This window comes from Zingiber officinale, chromosome 8A, assembly GCF_018446385.1.
Source record: "Zingiber officinale cultivar Zhangliang chromosome 8A, Zo_v1.1, whole genome shotgun sequence".
Classification (NCBI taxonomy): Eukaryota; Viridiplantae; Streptophyta; class Magnoliopsida; order Zingiberales; family Zingiberaceae; genus Zingiber; species Zingiber officinale.
The window spans coordinates 119,296,745-119,316,574 of NC_056000.1; the positions used below are offsets into that span (position 1 = coordinate 119,296,745).

Consider the following 19,830-nt stretch of genomic DNA (forward strand, 5'->3'; position numbering starts at 1 on the left):
CTCTGGGCAGGTCTCCAGATCAAGTACTAGTCAGGCCTCCAGATTGCTTCTTGGTTAGGTCTTCAAATTATTTCTTGATTAAGACTCCAGTCCAGAATTCTAGGGCATGTCTCCATATCAAAATTTCTGGGCAGATCTCCAGATTAGAATCTCTGAACAAATCTCCATATTGGAATTCCTGGGCACATCTCCATATCAGAATTCCTGGGCAGACCGCCAGATCAGAATTCCTAGGCAGACCACCAGATCAGAATTCCTGGGCAGATCTCCAGATCAAATACCTGGGTAGGTCTTCAGATCAAGTTATCGATCAGGAAGCTAGATTACCTCTCGGTCGAGATTCCAAACTCTCACCTAGTGCAAGTTATAAATGAGCATGCTCTCACGACCAATGACCTTTCAGTCGGAATGCCAGACTCTCGCCCCAGTGCGAGTTATAAGTGAGCTTGTTCTCATGCTTCCAGACTCTCGTCCCAGCGCAAGTTATAAGTGAACTTGATCTCACGCCTCCAGACTCTCACCCCAGTGTGAATTATAAGTAAGCATGCTCTCACGACCAACGACCTCTCGATTGGGATTCCATACTCTTGTCCCAGTGCGAGTTATAAGTGAGCATACTCTCATGACCAACGACCTCTCGGTTGGGACTCTAGACTCTCGAGTTATAAGTGAGCTTACTCTCACGGCCAACGACCTCTCGATCGGGATTCCAAACTCTCGCCCCAATACGAGTTATAAGTGAGCATGCTCTCACGACCAACGACCTCTCGGTCGAGATTCCAGACTCTCGCCTCAGTGCGAGTTATAAGTGAGCTTACTCTCACGCCTCCAGACTCTCGTCCCAATGTGAGTTATAAGTGAGTTTGCTCTCACGCCTCCAGACTCTCGCCTCAGTGCGAGTTATAAGTGAGCATGCTCTCACGACCAACGACCTCTCGGTCGGGATTCCAGGCTCTTGCCCCAATGCGAGTTATAAGTAAGCATGCTCTTACGACCAACAACCTCTTGGTCGGGATTCCAAACTCTCGCCCGAGTGTGAGTTATAAGTGAGCATGCTCTCACGACTAACGACCTCTCGGTCAGGATTCCAGACTCTCGCCCCAGTGCGAGTTATAAGTGAGCATGCTCCCATGACCAACGACCTCTCAGTCGGGACTCCAGACTCTCGAGTTATAAGTGAGCTTGCTCTCATGACCAACGACCTCTCAGTCGGGATTCCAGACTCTCACCCCAGTGTGAGTTATAAGTGAGAATGCTCTCACGACCAGCGACCTCTCGATCGGGTTTTCTGACTCTTGCCTCAACGCAAACTACCAGTAAGCATATTTTCATATTCAGCAATTCATGGGATCACACAAAAGGAGAAGTGCCAAAGAAGAGAAGGAAACACAAGAGAAAGACATGAACAAAGACCCACAATATAGCCTGATCGACATTTATTTGATAAAGTTCGGAAGGCATTCTTCAAAATACATATTATCACACTAGGAGTGCAAGTAGTGCCAACTTCCTTTTCAATTAGCAGGGTCAAGTTAACACTGATAGCTGGATCGATTTGCTTGACCTGCCTGCTCCAACTGGGCTCGTGCCTGGATCAGTTCTGTCTTAATACACTAAATGGAGTGATGTTGCTAGGCAATAATTTCATCTTTTAGCCGACTTTCTTCTAGGAGAAGGGTCAGAGAGTCCTCATGTTTTATCTTCAAATAGGCGATAAAGTGAGTCTGGCTCTCCAGATCTGCATAAGCCTTATGCTTCAAGGCCGCCTCAGCTCGAGTCCGGGACTTAGCGGCTAGCCAAAGTTCTTCCATCTCTCGATGAAGGGAAGACTGAAGGTCCCTGCTCTGTGTCATCTCTAATAAGGTCTCATCCTTCTGGGAAAGTAACTGAGCCAGATGAGTGAGTTGTTAGTGTAAAGATGACATTTCATCAGGCTCCACTATGGATTCCATGGCATGAAGAAGTACAAGGAGAGGATAAGGGTATAAGAGGGGGCATCTCTTCTTAAAGAGATAGAAGTGAAGGGTCATCCTTGGGGCGTGCAACGACATATAGGAAATGGTATCATATTCAAGGACATGGTGTGTATCCCAAGATCTAGGGATTGATGCAGCAGCACAAACATCTGGGAAATGGTGCAGCATCTGAGAGCATGGTAAATTCCCAAGGGCCCAGGGAAAGGGAGAAGTAGTTAACGTCGCAGTAGCGAGGCCAAGTGAAACCGGATTCTGATCTAGTCAGTTGGACCCGGACCTCCTTTAACTAGACTTGGGGGAGGCTTGTGATACGGTGTATAGTAGTAGGGTCTGGTCAAGGGGGCGTGACAGTCAGAAGTCAAGGAGACGTGGTAGCCAGAAGTCAAGAGGACGTGACAGTCAAAAGTCAAGGGGATGTGGCAGTCAGAAGTCAAGGAGGCGTGACAGTCAAAAGACAAGGAGATGTGACAGTCAATATATAGAGTGGACCCACCCGGGGTCATCCGGTATATGAAGCCAGAGAGGGGTCTACCGATCGGGAAACCAAGGCTACGGCAAGAAGCGCGGTCAGGGCCAAACCCGACCTGGCTTTATCGATCAGGGGTTGTCAAACTGACCCACGTGAGCAAACTTATCACCCTCGGTGGGGTCGGGATCATAAAGGTTGGTAGAAGGGGCCCGATCAGTCTGTTCATCAGCACCCAACAGACCAACCAGGGTTGTTTCAATCACACCCGGGTATGATAGAAGGCACTACGTGACAACAGATCAGGGAATTGTAACCACCTGTCAGAGAATATCTACTGTATGTCAAGGAATATTCCAGTAGTTGGGATCATCTGCAAGTAGAACCTTCCTCCAGTCTATAGGAGAAGGCCACGTGTTCTCCACTACTCGACAAGTCCTGACACCCGACATCCTCTGACAGGAGTCAGTCTCCAGAAGGTACGTATTGTCATATAAAAAGAGACGTTCTGTCTCTTGTGTAGGTACGCTCACTCGCACACTTGTCTACTTTTCTTCTTCCTTCGTACACTATTCTTCTAGGGAAAAAGTATCTGACTTGAGTGTCGGAGGACCTGCTCCGGGGACTTTTTCCTTGGTTCTTGGTCTCTAACGTTCCGTGTGCTTGTCTGAGTGTGTGCAGGGGTCTGGTACTGCCAGCGCAGTCCTAACAGTTCTTTAGGGCCACATGGGGGTCCGTTCTCTGAAGCCCGTACGACCGCAGCATCCAAGTCTCCTCCCTGTCAACGCTAGCGACACTTCATCTGACTTTCGTTTGACTCAGACTCCGGACAGGATCAGCAATGATAATACCTTACTTTTCTTCTTCTTCTTTTAGCTAGTACTTGATTGAATTTATTAATTTTAACAAACATTTTGAACTTTCTTAACATAAAAGTCGTTTAGTCATCATCGAGAGACGTTTCAAATTCTAGTTCATCTATTTTTACCTTCAAGATAATATTGTGCTTTACTTCTTCTTTAAATCTACACATCTACACTTAAGAATTTCAAAAGTGGAAAATAATCTTCTAAATTGCTTACCTCTAAATCTTTAGTGATGTAATATGCATCTACTAGAGTTGACCATTCAGGAGATCTAGGGAAAGAGTTAAGCGAATACTTTAGTGAATCTCAGTTGGTTACCTTTTTTCTGAGATTCGTGAGTTCGATGACTAGTTCTTTAAGCTTGGCGTGCAATTGAAAAACTATTTCACCTTCCTTGAGTCACAGATTCATCATTTAAGTTGATTCTAAAGAAGATATCTTCTTGTGAGCTTGGCGATACGAATACAAAATATAGCAGTTACTAATGGATTTTATCGAGTTGATACCAGACAATTTAATTTGATTAATTATCTTGATAAATAATAATTTTTAAAAAAAAATATGGAGGACAACGTTATTTCTTATTAAAAAAAAAAAGGCTTGTCACTCTTTCACCTCTCGTTCAACACTCAGCCTCTGACTATCAAATTATCAAACCTGAAGTGTTAGAAACAATCGCCATAGTTCAAGCTGTTTGAATAAGCTGCGACAGATGTTCTTTCGTATGATCTCAAGTCAGCACTGCAACTACAACATACGGTTTCCTTTCTTTCTCGAATGGCTCCAGAGCTCGAATTCATTCTCTTTGTAGGTAAGAGCAATAGTGAGTGCGTAGTGCCTTTGACCTGACAACCACTGAACATTGGCATTTCCTTATGTGGAGCTGCATGCAAATGGTAAATTCGAATTAAAGATGTTCCTCTCATCAGCCAACACATCATACGCTTTTCAATTTCTACCATGCAGACCTATCCTATTTAATGCACCCCTTTACATTCTTGGTACTTGAACCTGTTTAGTGCCAGCAGAGTCTTGGACGCTCAGTTTCCATTGCAACTTTGCAAGTAGCATTCAAGAACCCCTCTCTCTGCATTTGGCAACATCTGTCCACAAGTGAAACGTCCATGCGTTTTATATCTTGTTCTTGAAGGCCATGAGTCTGCAGAATGTAGGACCTCAGTTAGGATGGAGTCACTCTGCCTCAACTTTGCGAGAAAAGTGGCCTTGGCCGGCCTTACTTGCACCTTTGCATTTTGTGAGGCCTCCCCTCCCTTCCTCCTCTCGCTAGCTAGCTAGCTGTGTTGGGTTTTTGAACTGATGTGTGTAGTTTACATGCAGGTGGATCCATGGTTGGTCTGGTTTCAGGGGCACTCAAGGGCCAAACTACAGAGACAGGCATATTGCGAGGTGCAGGGATCGGCGCCATTGCTGGTGCTTTAGTTTCTGTAGATTTCTTGGAGTCTTGCCTTCGAGGAGAGGTTTTACCAAAGGTCAGAAATGAAGCATCATGTACATACCTTCTTTACACTCTTCACTACATAGACCTTCTTTCAACTGCGATGAATGCTTGCAGTTGGCCATCTTCCACAGTCTCATCGATGGGAAGATATTCAGAGAATGGGTTAGCCCGGCATTGCTCAAAGCTTACCAATGGCAAGTAAGTAGTTGGGGAATTAATTTCCTTCCTCATGAACTACAGTGACTGATCTTTAAACTCCAGGTCAATGCAGCTGATCAAGTAAGCTACAGGGAGATTTCAGACATACTTGATCTCACCGGGGACGAAGGCCTGTTACCTAATGCCATCGAGGAATTGCCCACGTTCAAGATCAGTAGTGATGATGATCAGGCCAGTGATCCATGTGGGAGGAGGACCATTTGCTGCGCCGTCTGCTTGCAGGCAATCTTTTTCTCAATCGTAATTAAATATAATCTCGTAGAGGAAGAGTTCATGACCTGCAGGGATTTTTTTTCCTCACAGGATCTCGTCAAGGGAGATAATGCGAGACTGATGCCAGTTTGTAGGCACATTTTCCATGTGGTGTGCATTGATATGTGGCTCGTGAAGCATTCTTCCTGCCCTACCTGTAGGCAAGAGGTTCTGTAACTTGAGTGGATGTTCTTTCTCTATTCTGAATAAAACTTCACAGAGTCTCAAAACTAACACTCAGTGCAAATTCTGGCGATGAAGGAAATTCCTAGTCTGAATTGACTTATGACTTATGATTGACTTATACGATCATATAGTTCATAGGGTTTTAAAAAAAAAAATTGAAACTGGAGTAGAAAGTCAAGCCAATAATTGATCGATAGGGATCAACAGTTTAGCCAAGTTAATTGGGCCAAACTTGGGCCAGAAACCAACCCAATTGTGCTGGAGTTCCGGCCAACGTAAGGGTTTCGATAGCATAAAGATAAATGAGCAAAGCCCAATTACGTGGCCTTCATTTTTTTTTTTTAAGCCATTCATCTTTCATCTAAGGGCGGTAATATAATATATAAATAAATATAAATTAGTACCTTATACCTATAAATTGAGGCTCATGCAGTAGTACAACGCAAGAGTGACACTTGAGGACTCTAATAGCAAATTATTGTAACAAACTCTCCTTTATAAAAATTTAATTTAATTTTTTATATGATCAGATATTAAATTGATAAGAACCGAAATCATACTTGATCTTAGCTAAAAGGTCATGAAATGTATGTTTTATAACATCATCGACATAAAATATTTATAGAAATTTTTCCGCTTACGGTATTACCAATTCTAAGATATAGGACTAAAGAGAACCACGTTAGTACATATGTTTTTATATAAAAAAACAACTAGACAAAATTACTAAAAAGTGTTAAAATTATTTTCAATGTGAAAAAAGAACATTAACATAATTTCATTATGGGTTTCACCAAAATTAGTTAGTAAAGAATCTAGATTCTTAATAAAATAGTAAAATATAGAGTGTTGACCCATCCTATCAATTAATTTAATTGAATTGGTTGAAATTTTATCAACCGACCCATGGTGGGATCGGGTTGGCCCATGGATTGAAAAGGAAAAAAAAATATATAATTAAAATTAAAATGGAAGGCTCAATGTGATGGTGGACTGGTTTACTTAATTCACAATCCAAACTTAAAAATTTTAATCTTATATATATATAGACTTGTAGTTTGACCTGCCTAATCTGTAACCTATCTTGGGTTGGATTGAGAATTTCTCACCCTATCCTAGCTCATTAGATGATAAATTTTTGATAAGTCGGTGACCCAACCACGGATTAGTCAGGTAATATGTATAACTCTCTCTTGACAAATTCTTTCAATCTTATATTCATGACAAGAACTGATTCTTCGTGGATCATGATACTCAGGGATCCTTAGGAACCATCTTCTCATCTTACATTGCGTAATATCCTTGATATCACAATGTACAAGAGATCCTCAAGGATCATCTCCTTGTTTTAGTGTCAAATAAGGTATGTGTCTCTATTAAAGTTCTTCAAGAGTTCATGCCTCATTACTTGAGTTTTTTCCTCTATCTTTAAGAGCTCATCCCCTTGTCTAAGAGTTGTAACTCCGTTTGATAAATTTTAAAGCCAAATAATAATAGTCATTGATCTGAATAATTTGCTAAAAAATAAAATAAAATAAAATAAGATTTCTCACTTAATGGTGACAATGACACCATCAATCAAACTTGTCACTATTTAGAGATCATGACCCTGTTACGAAGGACTGTAGCTTTTTATGCAAAAGCTGCATCTTTAACGGCACCCATAATAAGGATATTTGAAAAGAATATTTTTTTAAATATCTTTAAATTCCAAATTTCCATGGGAAGGGGTAAAGTTTGAGATATTAAAAATCAGTGGACAAGAAAAAATTTATCCTTTAAAATTAAAATGAATTGTGCAACTTTTTAATTATTTTTTTAAAAGATATTTAGAAATGAAATATTTGATAGATGAAATTTATAAATATTTAATTATAAAATTTAAGGATATTTAAGTAGTGAAATATTTAAAAGAAATATTTATTTTATTATAGATGCTCTAATAAGATAAACGATGACTTATACACAATGTATAGCTAATAGAAGGTAGAAAAGCTGATGAGGATGTTAAGAAAAAAAAAACAGAGGATTATACCGAAATAAATATGTTAAAGTGGATATGTATGAGCATGATGATAAATAAAATAAGTAATAAAAATATTAGAAATAAAATTAGAATGATATCTATTAAAAGAAAACTCTAAAGAATACATTTTAAATGTATGAACATATACTTGGATGATTAATAAATATTTTAATTAGATGATATAAAATTATGATAAATATAAATAGAAAGAAGAAAAATTCAAAAAGAATTAATTAATATTAATAAAATAAAATAAAATTTGATTTAAGATGTATAATAATTTAGCACTGCTATTCATTCACAGAGTTCTGTGAAGGGCTTTATTGAAAAAAAAAATTATCAATAGGGCAGAACTAGGGATGGCAATTTTCCCTGCGGGTTTGGGGCCCCGTGGGAAAAACCCGAAATGGGGATGGGGATCCCCGATTTTTCAGGGATGGGGCGGGTTTGGGGCGGGTATGGGAATACTATCCCCATCCCCGAACCCGCCCCGAATATTATTATTATTAATATTAATAAATAATAATATGATTTTTTTAAAAAATATTAATAATAGTGTTAATATTAATATTAAAATTTTTGAAAATATTATTAATAATAATATTATTGATATTGATATTAATATTAATATTATCATTAACCATTATTATTAAATAATAATAATAATAATATAAATTAATTTATAAATGGGGCGGGGATGGGGAATCCCCGAACCTGTGGGTTCGAGTTAGGGGAATCCCCGAACCCGAAAAAATGGAAACGGGGCGGGGATGGGAATGACAAACCCGGCCCCGCCCCGCCCCGTTGCCATCCTAGGCAGAACCAAAGGACCACTCAAAAAGCCACCGTCAGCCAGTCTCCACGCCTTTATTTAATAGACGGGATGAAAGAGCTGTTTCAGTGCTGGATCAGATAACACCTCGCGTGATCCCATTTAATGCTCTCACTCACCACTGTGCAACTGCAAGTGCAAGTGCAAGTGCAACTGCCTCCAGGCTCTCTTCCGCTCCTTAATTAATGAAAGAAAGAAAAAGTTATATTGATAGTTTTGCTGTTGATCGATCAATCATATGATCAATTATCAATGTTAATTTCCCTGTATGGAAGATATGTGTCCCCGTGAAGTGTCTAATTTAATTAAAGGATGATCATTTTATTATATTATAATCAAATAAGAGATTAATTTTTAATAAATATATATATTCGAGAAAAAAAATGCTTCCATCTTCTAATCATTTAACGATCGATTATAAATTGACTCTATAATTTATCTTCTTCAATATAATTTAGATACGGATTTTAAAAATATCTAAAATGAATATAATAATCTTGACCTGAATTGACGAAAGAAAACAAAAGCTGTATTAATAATTTGGTTGTTGATCGATCAATGATCAATTATCAATGTTAACTCCTCTCAATTTTCTTTTGTCACATAAGTGAGGCCTCAGACTCCAAAGTAATGGTACAGTAATTAGATCTTTCAAATGAGTAATCAGACATCTAAAGGTTGAATCTTAGTTACAATGTATTACAGAGATTTTCTTCTAGTAAAATGATAACTCTAAAAATACTGACCACTTGGATGGCCTTCCGCGAGCGCTTTTCGTTTATCTTGATAGTTGGTGGAAATTTTCTATGGGGTTGAGCGGTCACCTTCAAGATTAGTTGGTTTAATTTGAAGAGTCAGATATCTGAATTATCAAAAAAAAAAAAAGACCCCCTTGATTGACACAGTTGGTACCTACATGAGTATTTACTATAATAAGTCAATTCCTAGAGGGTGGAAAATGTCTCATTGGGTGTCGGAACTCTCCACGCAAATGGTTGCTGTGCTATGGCAAAATGCCACCGTAATTTATCTACCTGTATCTTACCGTGGCATTGGCAATACTGGATCGCTTAGCATGAACGATATCACATTTTTTGCTCCAAAAGTGAGATTGAATGGTCAAGTGTAAAATCTCTCGTTAAATGTCTGATCTTTCTCATACAAAAGATCGTTGTGCTAGGATAAAAATACCCTCGTTATATATATGCTTGTATCTTACCGTGGGTCTGACAATATTAGATCGTTCAGGGTGAGCAATATCACCTTTTGTACCTAACCTCTCCCTGCAAAGGGTTATTGTGCCAGATCAAATATCCCTATGATTTACCCATTCCAGAGATTATAAGACATCCCTAGAGGTTCACCTTTTGCCCCCCAAAATGGAATTGAATGTATCTCCACGGATTGACATAGTTGATAATTGTATGGATAGTTAATTTTTGACATAGTTGATAATTGTATGGATAATTGTTTTAATAGGTCTTTAGAGTTAATTTTCAGTATGTATAAAAATGTCTCACTAGTGTTGACCTTTCCCATATAAAAAACCGCTATATTAAGACAAATACCTTCAGTGATTTACGCTTTTATAGAAAGTGTAAGGCTGTCCTAAATGCCCACCAAGGCGATCTCACCTTAATGATCCAAAAGCGAGACTGAATGCTATTGAATATGGAGGCATATGTTCAGTATAATGAGGTGGTTTTTCAGTGCGTGTGAGATGAGATGACGGTCCTTACAAGTTAATGACCCAACCACCACATCGATCATCAGAGTCCTTTTTTCATCCTCTTCTCTTAATCTCTTTTCACTTTCCAAAAGATTACTCACTTTTATCAGCCTCACAATGTATAGTACCAGAGTCCTCCAAGCTAGAACAAAAGCCTTTGTCACTTCATCAAAAACAGTCATTAAATTCGGATCTCTACAGCTTTGAATACATACATGTTCTTCAAACTAACAGAAACCAAAATGGAGAATTAAAAGTTACAGCATGTGTGGTCACAGCATTATAAGGAGAAAGCTAGGCTTGCAAGGTTAAATCAGAACATGGCTCTCCGCGTGCGAGAGCTGTATATATCATTACTCTCTACAGAACAAATTACTTACCTCGCAAGACAAGCACAGTTTAATTGGATCGAACAAGGCCTTTAAGAAATGGATTAAACAACTGGGTTTTGCTGGTAATTATACACAGTTGTAGAATAATTAAGATTCCTTTAGCTTTATTTTGTTGACAGAGCCTGCTCTTGCCAGAATATATATAGAGAGAGCCCCTCCTTCCATGTTCCAATGCCTCTTCATTAGTCTCTCTGCTCTCCTTCTTCACGAGAACAGCTTCCTAAAGCTTTGGAATGCAAGCTAATTGTGATGCAGTATAACAAGAGGTATTGGAGTGTCTCAATCTGATGAAAGCATGGATGCATGCTGGAACAGCCATGTTATTTGGATTGAGCCGCGCCAATATCTCTCCTTTACTGCAATCACTCCCATTAGAGGTAGATTTCTTCTCCTTTTTTTGGTTTCTGAAAGAATTAATCCTTTTTCACCTTCAGATCTTTGATACTTAATTGAACATTTTCAGTGATTGTTGCAAGCAAACAAATGCCTCCTTTTTTGTTATTAGAAAGGTTGAGGTCTTCATGCATGGTAATGAAAAGTAGAACAAGTTTCTGAACTTTAACTTTTTGTTTCATTTTAGCCTAAATCTAAGTAAATACTATTTATTTTCTTTAAGTTAATTAATTACTTGAATCCGAGAAAGTTAATTAGATTTATGCTTTTTGACTTGTGTTTGGGTTCAAAGATAAAACTTTTATATATTTGGGTTTTTCTACTTGAAACATACATAGAATTCACAAATGGGTTGAGACAAGAATGATATAAAAACAATTCTTTTGTTCACTATGATTTTTCTTTTAAATCATTGAAATCTTTTATTTTTTGTAAAAAAAAAACATCTTAGACTATCACAATGAATCCTTGTTTAAATACTTTTAATACACCTCCAAACTCTAATAGTATAAGTCATGCAAATATATTTCATTGAGTATTTAGATATAAAATTTTGAAATGGGGCAAAGTATTTGCAACTCTCGAAATATTTAGGCAAATTTCTCAAATTGAACATTTAAAGTTTTATTACTCCACACACTTGCTTTGCTTTAATAACTTCAATGAGAGAATCTTATTATATTCAGGGATGGATCCCGAAATTAGAGTTAGGGGATTTGAACTTACATAGATGAGTTAGGTTTTAGGTGTGGAAGGGATGGATTTTAGTCAGCTAAGTAAAAAACTTACAGAAGTAATAATTTTTTTTTGGGTACCTCCAAAATGTGCATCTAAAAAAAAATTTGATAAACTTAGTTAGTCTCATTTACTATACCTCGGGTGATCAGTCCGACCCCATAAAAATTTTCCACCGACTACCCGAGTAAATCGAAAAATGCGCGCAATAGTCAATCTAGCATACTTTGGTTGCGCGCCCGATTTAAAGAATTTTTTTTTACAAATACGCTATAACTTAAAATTAAATCATGAATACCTAAGTGATAATCTGTATGCTCTATCGTGACACCATGATCCCGGGACACTAAAATGTACATCCAAAAATCCATGCATGATGGTCATTATTTTGTAATATTTGTATGAATTAGAGAAGTAGTCCTCAAAATAATATTGAAAATAATATATTTTAATTTTTTTACTAATATAAAATTTTAATGAAAATTATTTTTATCAATAAATAATTATAAATTTATAAAAATTTATAATCAATATAATAGAAAGTGATAGTTATAATGATTACAATCCTAGAGCCGGATAGATTTGATCACCCGACTTTAATATTGAAACCTTTAGATCCTCTTGAATTTACGAGTATAGATTTCAATCAATTTCGTATCTATTCTCTTGAGATTTTGAGACTCCACCTAATCTTCCTTCTATTAATGTATCCAATCAGTGGTGACAAACTTATGTTTTGTCATTCTGTAAGGTTAAATCATCTGTTTTCAAGACTAATTGAATCGAATGCCCAGACACATGATAATAAATGTTAAAGACAAAGATGGGTTTAAAGTTACTCACACAAAGGAGATCGAGACAAAAGCGCCTTCATGGAACATTAGTTGTATGATTCTGTCGGAAAGCTGAGAAGATGAATCTGCCGGAATGACGTGTCTGGAAGGTTGACCGCATCCCCATGACCCGGTTGATGATTTGTCCGCTGCGTTGACCAGATCGTCAGAAGTCCTCCTCCGGTCAACTGTACCTGTATCCAGCGACCGGGTTCCCCCGGTCTCTGGTACCTCGGTGCTCGAGGCGAATCCCACAGACATATAAGTAACCGCATCATAGTATAGCAATAAAATGAACAGATACCGAGTACGAGAACTTACCCTGGCCCAGGGGGGCGCCCTCGAATGGATGGATGAACTGATTGGGATACTGACCGAGTCGCCACGGCTCTGAATAGTAGATATATATCCGCCCAGTGAGTAGTTGGCTCCAGTGGCTCGGAGCCTGATGCGATATGGATCCGTAGGATGACGCACTGTCTGGCTACAATCTTGGTTCGCAGGCCGGAATACAACAGCGGCACGAAGGCCGAATACCCTCTCGGCTCGCAGGCCGGCATATAGACATAGTACGTTACCTGAACGACGGCTGTTCGGAGGGTGGCGGCAAACTACCGCACGTATGATGGCGGTGGACTACTGCCAAGAGGCAGTACCCGCTGTAGTCGTCGGCAACAGCCACTAGAAGTGCCGGCAGCGGTGGAGGAGGTGTCTAGGGCTACTGGAGACGCCGACGGTGTCTATGATAGTCGCCGGAAGTAGTAGTGACGGCGGGGGAAACCGGCTGCAACTGGAGGAGGCGGCGCTGGCCGGCAGCAGCGACACCCGTCGCCGGGGGTGGAGGCATGGAGAACTCACTGTGATGCTTGTCGGCGGAACGCTGCTTGCGCGAAGAAAAGAAGAGATGGCGGCCCGCGACCGGTTCCGGCAAAGAAGGAACAGATGATGCTGGCGGTTAAGGCGCGGTGGCATGGAGCCACGGCTCGGTGGCGGCGGAGACGCGAGATGCGCCGGCAACAACGGCGAGAGGCCACGATGTCGAGAGAGATGGGAGGAGGTGGCTCGAAGATGATCGTCGCCGGCGGCCTCCTCCGACGTCGTTGAAGATGGATCAAGAAGAAGCTCTTTTTTCTCCTTTATGTGGCGGCGGCAGAACCACGAAAAACCCCTCTCCTCTCGTTCACGACCTGTGAACAGTGCTTAAAAGCACTCCAAACCCTCAATGTGCCCAAAAGACAAAAATACCCTTATCCCTCTTTTTAATCCCTCCCTTGCCCCCACTATCTCCGGATCATTGTATAAACGACATAGTTTGGTTTGGGGTCATTTTGACATCATCTTTGAAGATGTGAATAAAGAATAAAGATGGTGAATAAACACAAGAGTTGCAAGAAGATGATTTGGGGTAAAATGAAGAAGTAAGCAAGGTTTTACAAAATTTATTGTGAAGTTTGAATTATCATTGTCATTGGTCATCCATTTTGTAAGAGTAAAATATTCTTCATAATTTATCTATCTGTATTTTACTATCTGTATTTTACTATGAGGTCAATAATACTATATCAAAATAAACGATGTCACATTTTTATTCCAATTGTCATCTCTAGTGGCTTTGAACATTCCATGAAAATGTATCTTGAACCTTCTTATAAAAAAGTTTAAGGAGGACAATTTTCCTTTGAGACACAATAAAATCTAATCATTTTTTTATATTGACCTTAATATTCCTGATAAAAATGGACTTAACTATTTCTACATGTAATATGGAAAGGCCAAATTTTAATTATAAATATAAATTTATTTTTCCTCTAAATTTTAAGATATATGTAGCATAAAGTTACGTTCGCCATGCACGCCCGGCCAGATTTATTTTTTTCTTATTTTTTATTTTATTTTATTTTTACATATGATTATATTATTTAGGGTTTAGAAATTGAATTATACTATTAAGTATAAATAATTTTTTTTTAAATGAAAGAAAAATCGAGAGATTCACCTGCTGTTCGACATAAGGGATGCGAGATAACAAATTTAATTAAATTGTATTATATTATTTGTATTTAGTTAAGGTGAGGATGCAATATTATAACGTAAAGACCCAAAATTTAATTAAAAAATTATAAAGTTTTTTTTTTATTTACTCATCTATTTTACTTTTATTATTATTATTAATTAAAAATTCATCTATTTTTACAATTTCTTAATTCCTCATTTTTCTAAATTATTTAAAAATTTCTAATTGTTTTAGATTTTATTAAAATTTAGTATATATTATCATTTAATATTAAACGTGCCTAGTGTCTTTAACTAGCCATCTAATTTTCTGACTCTCCGTCTAGACCCGACCCCGGGCCGGGTCTAGCCCGGACCCGGCCCGGGCCCGTAACCGGGTCAACGGGTCGGTTGCCTGTTGACTCGGTTCGCCGGTTCCGGTTCATTGGTTGTAAAACCGGCGAACCGCCGGTTAACCGGCGGGTTGAACCGGCAGTTCAGCCGCAAATTTGTTTTTTTTTTAAACGGCTTGAACCGCCGGTTAACCGGTGGTTCGTAGCCGTTGGGAGGGTTTTTTGGATATTTTTTTTCAACGGTTAGGATCATTTGACCGTCTTTTGATCAATGGCTATGATTTAGTGTCCGTTACTATCAAAACTCTATAAATAGAGAGCTCATTTCATCATTTTTCACACACATCTTCTCTACTCTTAATCTCATTTTCGTATTCTCTAATCTCTACACGCTTTCGTTTTCAATTTTCAATTATAATAGAAGGAGGCCGCGGAGGTGCATCATCTCGAGCTCGGAAGGGAAAGCAAATAATGAATCCGCGGGAGGAGGACCCCAACATTCAATCCACCGATGATGAGATCGAGCATCTTCCGAATCCGACACCCGAAATACAAGGAAGTACCGATGCAATTACTTCTAAGGTTCGGGAACTTTCTCCTCGAAAGTCTTCTATTTTTACTAAACATTTTGAGAATGTCACTCTTCCGTCGAGAGAAATGCGTGCAAAATGTAAGCACTGCAATACTTCCTACAAATTCCAAGCTGGCGGCGGCTATGGGTCGTTGAAACGACATGCAGAAACGAAGCACCCGACGGAATATGGACTCGACCGTTCTCAAACACAATTATCAAGATTTTCTTCAACTAGCGGTAGTACCGATTCCGGTTTATTTTTATATTCGGATAATAAATTAAGAGAATCATTAGCTAAATTTGTTTCCGTAGAACATCTTTCTTTTAGTTTTGGATCTAAATGCACATTTGAAGATTTTTATAAAGAATCTCTTAATCCATGTGCTAAATGTGTTCCTAGGACTACAATTACTTGTACAATTAAAAAATTAGTAAAACAAGGAAAAAAGAATTTAATTGATGAGTTTAGTAAATTAGATAATAAAGTTTCTTTATGTTCCGATATTTGGAGTAATCATTGGGAAACACATTCGTATATGGGTGTGACTTGCCATTGGATCGATAACTCTTGGAACCTCGAAAAAAGATTATTAGCTTATAAAGTTTTTGATGAATCACATAATGCTCATAATATCGCACAATTATTATATTTAATTTTAGAAGAATATGGTTTAACTCATAAAATATTTTCAATATCATTAGATAATGCTAGTTCTAATACCGCTTGTATAGATGATCTAAAATTTGTTTGTTAACCTATTATTGGAGGTTTATTTTTTTATATTCGTTGTGTATGCCATGTTTTAAATTTATGTGTTCAAGATGGTTTAAAAATTTTAGAAAGTTATATTAAACCAATTAGAATTGCAATTTCTTATTTATGGTCTCATCCATCTATAATGAAACAATAGGGTAGGTTTTGTAAAATTAATGGAATGAGACTTAAAAAATTTCCACGTGATGTACTAACACGTTGGAATTCAACATACCAATTATTACAAGATTCATTTCAATATAAAGAATTATTATGTTCATTTTTTGCACAAAACACTAATACTAATATATATTTATTTTCACAACAATGGAATATTTGTAGTAGTATTTGTGAAATTTTAAAAGTATTTAATGATGCAACCGAACAACTTTCCGGTTTATTATCCCACTGCTCAATTAGTTTTAGAAAATTTTTCTAATATAGTATTAGTTTTAAATGAACATATTAATAATGAATCTTTATCTCCTTGCATCTTAGCTATGAAAACTAAATGGGAAAAATATTTTTATTTAATTCCTGAAATTTATTTAATTGTATTTGCTTTAGATCCTAGATTTAAATTAAAAGTTTTATAAGAAATGTTAACTTTATATTATGACGCTTTAATTCCAATTAAAGATTCTTCTTCCCTGATCCAGTTAATATTATATATAATGTTAGAATTTATTTATATGATATTTATAATCAATATTATGCAAAATATGGAACACAAATTAATTTTCTGAAATTCAACAAACTACTAGTAGTAATTTAAAACTTACAAAAGCACAACTCTTATTAAAAGAACGGACAAAACGTCCACGAGGATCCTCAAGTTCCACACAGGAACTTGAGAATTATTTTACGACTTCTTTTGATTTTAATGAAGCAGATAGCAAAAACTTCGATATCTTAAAGTGGTGGTCACAGAAGGCTCAAAGCTTTCCCTATTGGTTGCTACTCGGAAAACCTAGAGATTCCACTGTACAAAAATTTTGTACAAAGGTCTGAACCTTTTCCTAGTTACCATGTGTTCTTTTAAATTAAATTTTGGATCGCCTGCGGAACTTAACACGTTTGATCCAAAACTTAATCTATTCGTTCTTTTAGGTTTTGACTTGGGTCTCCTGCGGAACTTAACACGTTCGACCCAAATCGCCTTAAGTTATTAATTCCATTAAATATTAATTTCCATAATTGGTTTCCAGTACTGACATGGCGAGGCACATGACCTTCTTGGATATGGGAGCAACCACCACCGACTAGACAAAACCTTTAATAGAAAGCTAATATTTAATTTCCTAAAATAACTTTAGGTTAACCGAAAAGAACAATCAAATCACAAGGATAAATAAAACAAAAGAACATAACATCAAAAAACATATTCGAAATACTAGAACGTAAGTCTCTTGTATTTGGTATTATTTCCATAAATAACTAATATGATGCGGAAAAGGAAAAACTACTAGTTATACCTTATAGAAAGACCTCTTGATCTTCTATCGTATTCCTCTTCTAACCTCGGACGTTGTGTGGGCAACGATCTTCCGAGATGAGAAACCACCAACCACCTTCTTCTCCTCCTAGCTAGGTTCGGCCACAAAGAAAGAAGTTTCACCAAGGAAGAAAATCAAAACACTAACCAAGCTCCAAGAGATGCTCGCTTCCTCTCCTTCTTCTTCTTCTTCTTCTCCAAGTAGTATCCGGCCACCACAAGAGCTCCAAGGAAAGAGAGGGGTTCGGCCACCACAAGAGGAAGAGAGGGAAAGGATGGCCGGCCACACCAAGGAACAAGAGAGGGAGAGAAATAATAGAGGTTGTATCTCATGAAGGCACCCTCACCCCTTCTTTTATATTCCTTGGCCTAGGCAAATTAGGAAATTTAATTACAATAAAATTTCCTTAATTTCCTTGACATGATTTAATTGAGAAAAATAAAATAAAATTTTCCCAATTAAATTCAAGTGGCCGGCCACATCATGAAGAACAAATTGGACAAGTTTCAATCAGCAATTAAAACTTCCTAATTTATTTCCGGAAATTTTAAAATTAAAATTTCTCTTCAAAATCTCTTCATGATTGATAAAAAGAAATTTCCATAATTTTAATTTTACAACATGTGAATAATTTTTAAAGAGAAAATAAAATATCTCACCAATCTACAAATAAGGAAAGAGATCTAATCTCTTTCTTTAATCTATTGTAGATCTTTTACAAGAGAGATATTTTAATTTTAATTCTCTTTAATAAATTATATCTTCCACATAATAAAAATTAAAATTAAATTTCTTTTTAATTTAATTTGGCCGGCCCCACTTAGCTTGGGTTCAAGCTAGGGCCGAACCTAATCTTATACCTCGACCCTAGCTTGGTCCCCAAGCTAGCTTAGCCGTCCCCTATCTGGTGGGTATGAAGGTGGGTATAGGTGGGTATAGTACTCTATAAATAAGAGGCTACGATAGGGACCGAGAGGAGGAATTGGTTTTGGTCTCCCGATAAAATTAAGCATCCCGTGTTCGCCCCGAACACACAACTTAATTTTATCAATAATAATTCATTCCACTAGAGAACTATTATTGAACTACCGCACCAATCCCAAATTACATTTTTGGGCTCCTTCTTATTATGAGTGTGTTAGTCTCCCTGTGTTTAAGATATCGAATGTCCACTAATTAAGTGAGTTACTGACAACTCATTTAATTAATATCTTAGTCCAAGAGTAGTACCACTCAACCTTGTCGTCATGTCGGACTAAGTCCACCTGCAGGGTTTAACATGACAATCCTTATGAGCTCCTCTTAGGGACATTATCAACCTAGTATCTCTAGGACACAGTTTCCTTCTATAATCAACAACACACACTATAAGTGATACCATTTCCCAACTTATCGGGCTTATTGATTCATCGAACTAAATCTCACCCATTGATAAATTAAAGAAATAAATATCAAATATATGTGCTTGTTATTATATCAGGATTAAGAGCACACACTTCCATAATAACAGAGGTCTTTGTTTCTTTATAAAATCAGTATAAAAGAAACGACCTCAAATGGTCCTACTCAATACACTCTAAGTGTACTAGTGTAATTATACAGTCAAGATAAACTGATACCTAATTACACTACGACCTTCTAATGGTTTGTTCCTTTCCATTTTGGTCGTGAGCTACTGTTTATAATTTATAAGGTACTGATAACATCATCTTCTGCATGTGACACCACATACTATGTTATCTACAGTATAAATTAATTGAACAACTACAACTAAATGTAGACAATTTGACCAAATGTGATTCTTTATTCATAATGAATGTTTACAAAGCTTAGGCTTTCAGTATACACTCCAACAATCTCCCACTTATACTAAAAGACTAAGTTGCCATATCTGCTGCCATACATCTGATTCCCAACCCTTCAACATGCCCATCAAAAGCTCTTGCCTTAAGGACCTTAGTGAAAGGATCTATAGGTCATCACCTGATGTAATCTAGGCAGCAACAACTTCTCCTCGTTTATACGATTTCTCGTATTGGGTGGTACTTGCGCTCTATTGTGTTTACTTGCCTTATAGACTTATGGTTTCTTCGAGTTTGCTACTGCACCAACATTATTACAATAAATTGTAACAATCTTTGGACAAACCAGAAATCATATCTAAGTCTATCTTGAGGTTATTGAGTCATTCAGCTTTTATGGCTACCTCAGAGGCTTGCCATATACTAAGCTTCTATGGTGGGGTCCAGAAAAACACCTATGCTTATCACTCTTCCATAGTTATGACTTTACCTCTT

At 37.6% G+C, this 19,830-nt stretch overlaps 1 protein-coding gene and 1 pseudogene across 1 annotated transcript; one reads left to right on the forward strand and one right to left on the reverse strand.

The window, feature by feature from the left end:
• The first annotated feature begins 4,493 nt into the window (after positions 1–4,493).
• Positions 4,494–5,415, forward strand: LOC122011165 (NEP1-interacting protein 1-like). Its single transcript, XM_042567584.1, has 5 exons — positions 4,494–4,563; positions 4,647–4,798; positions 4,882–4,965; positions 5,029–5,208; positions 5,290–5,415. The coding sequence occupies exons 1-5, from the start codon at positions 4,494–4,496 to the stop codon at positions 5,413–5,415; spliced, it is 612 nt and encodes a 203-aa protein (XP_042423518.1).
• Positions 5,416–5,837: 422 nt separating this feature from the next.
• On the reverse strand, positions 5,838–6,015 carry LOC122013062 (annotated as a pseudogene).
• Between the last annotated feature and the right edge of the window lie 13,815 nt (positions 6,016–19,830).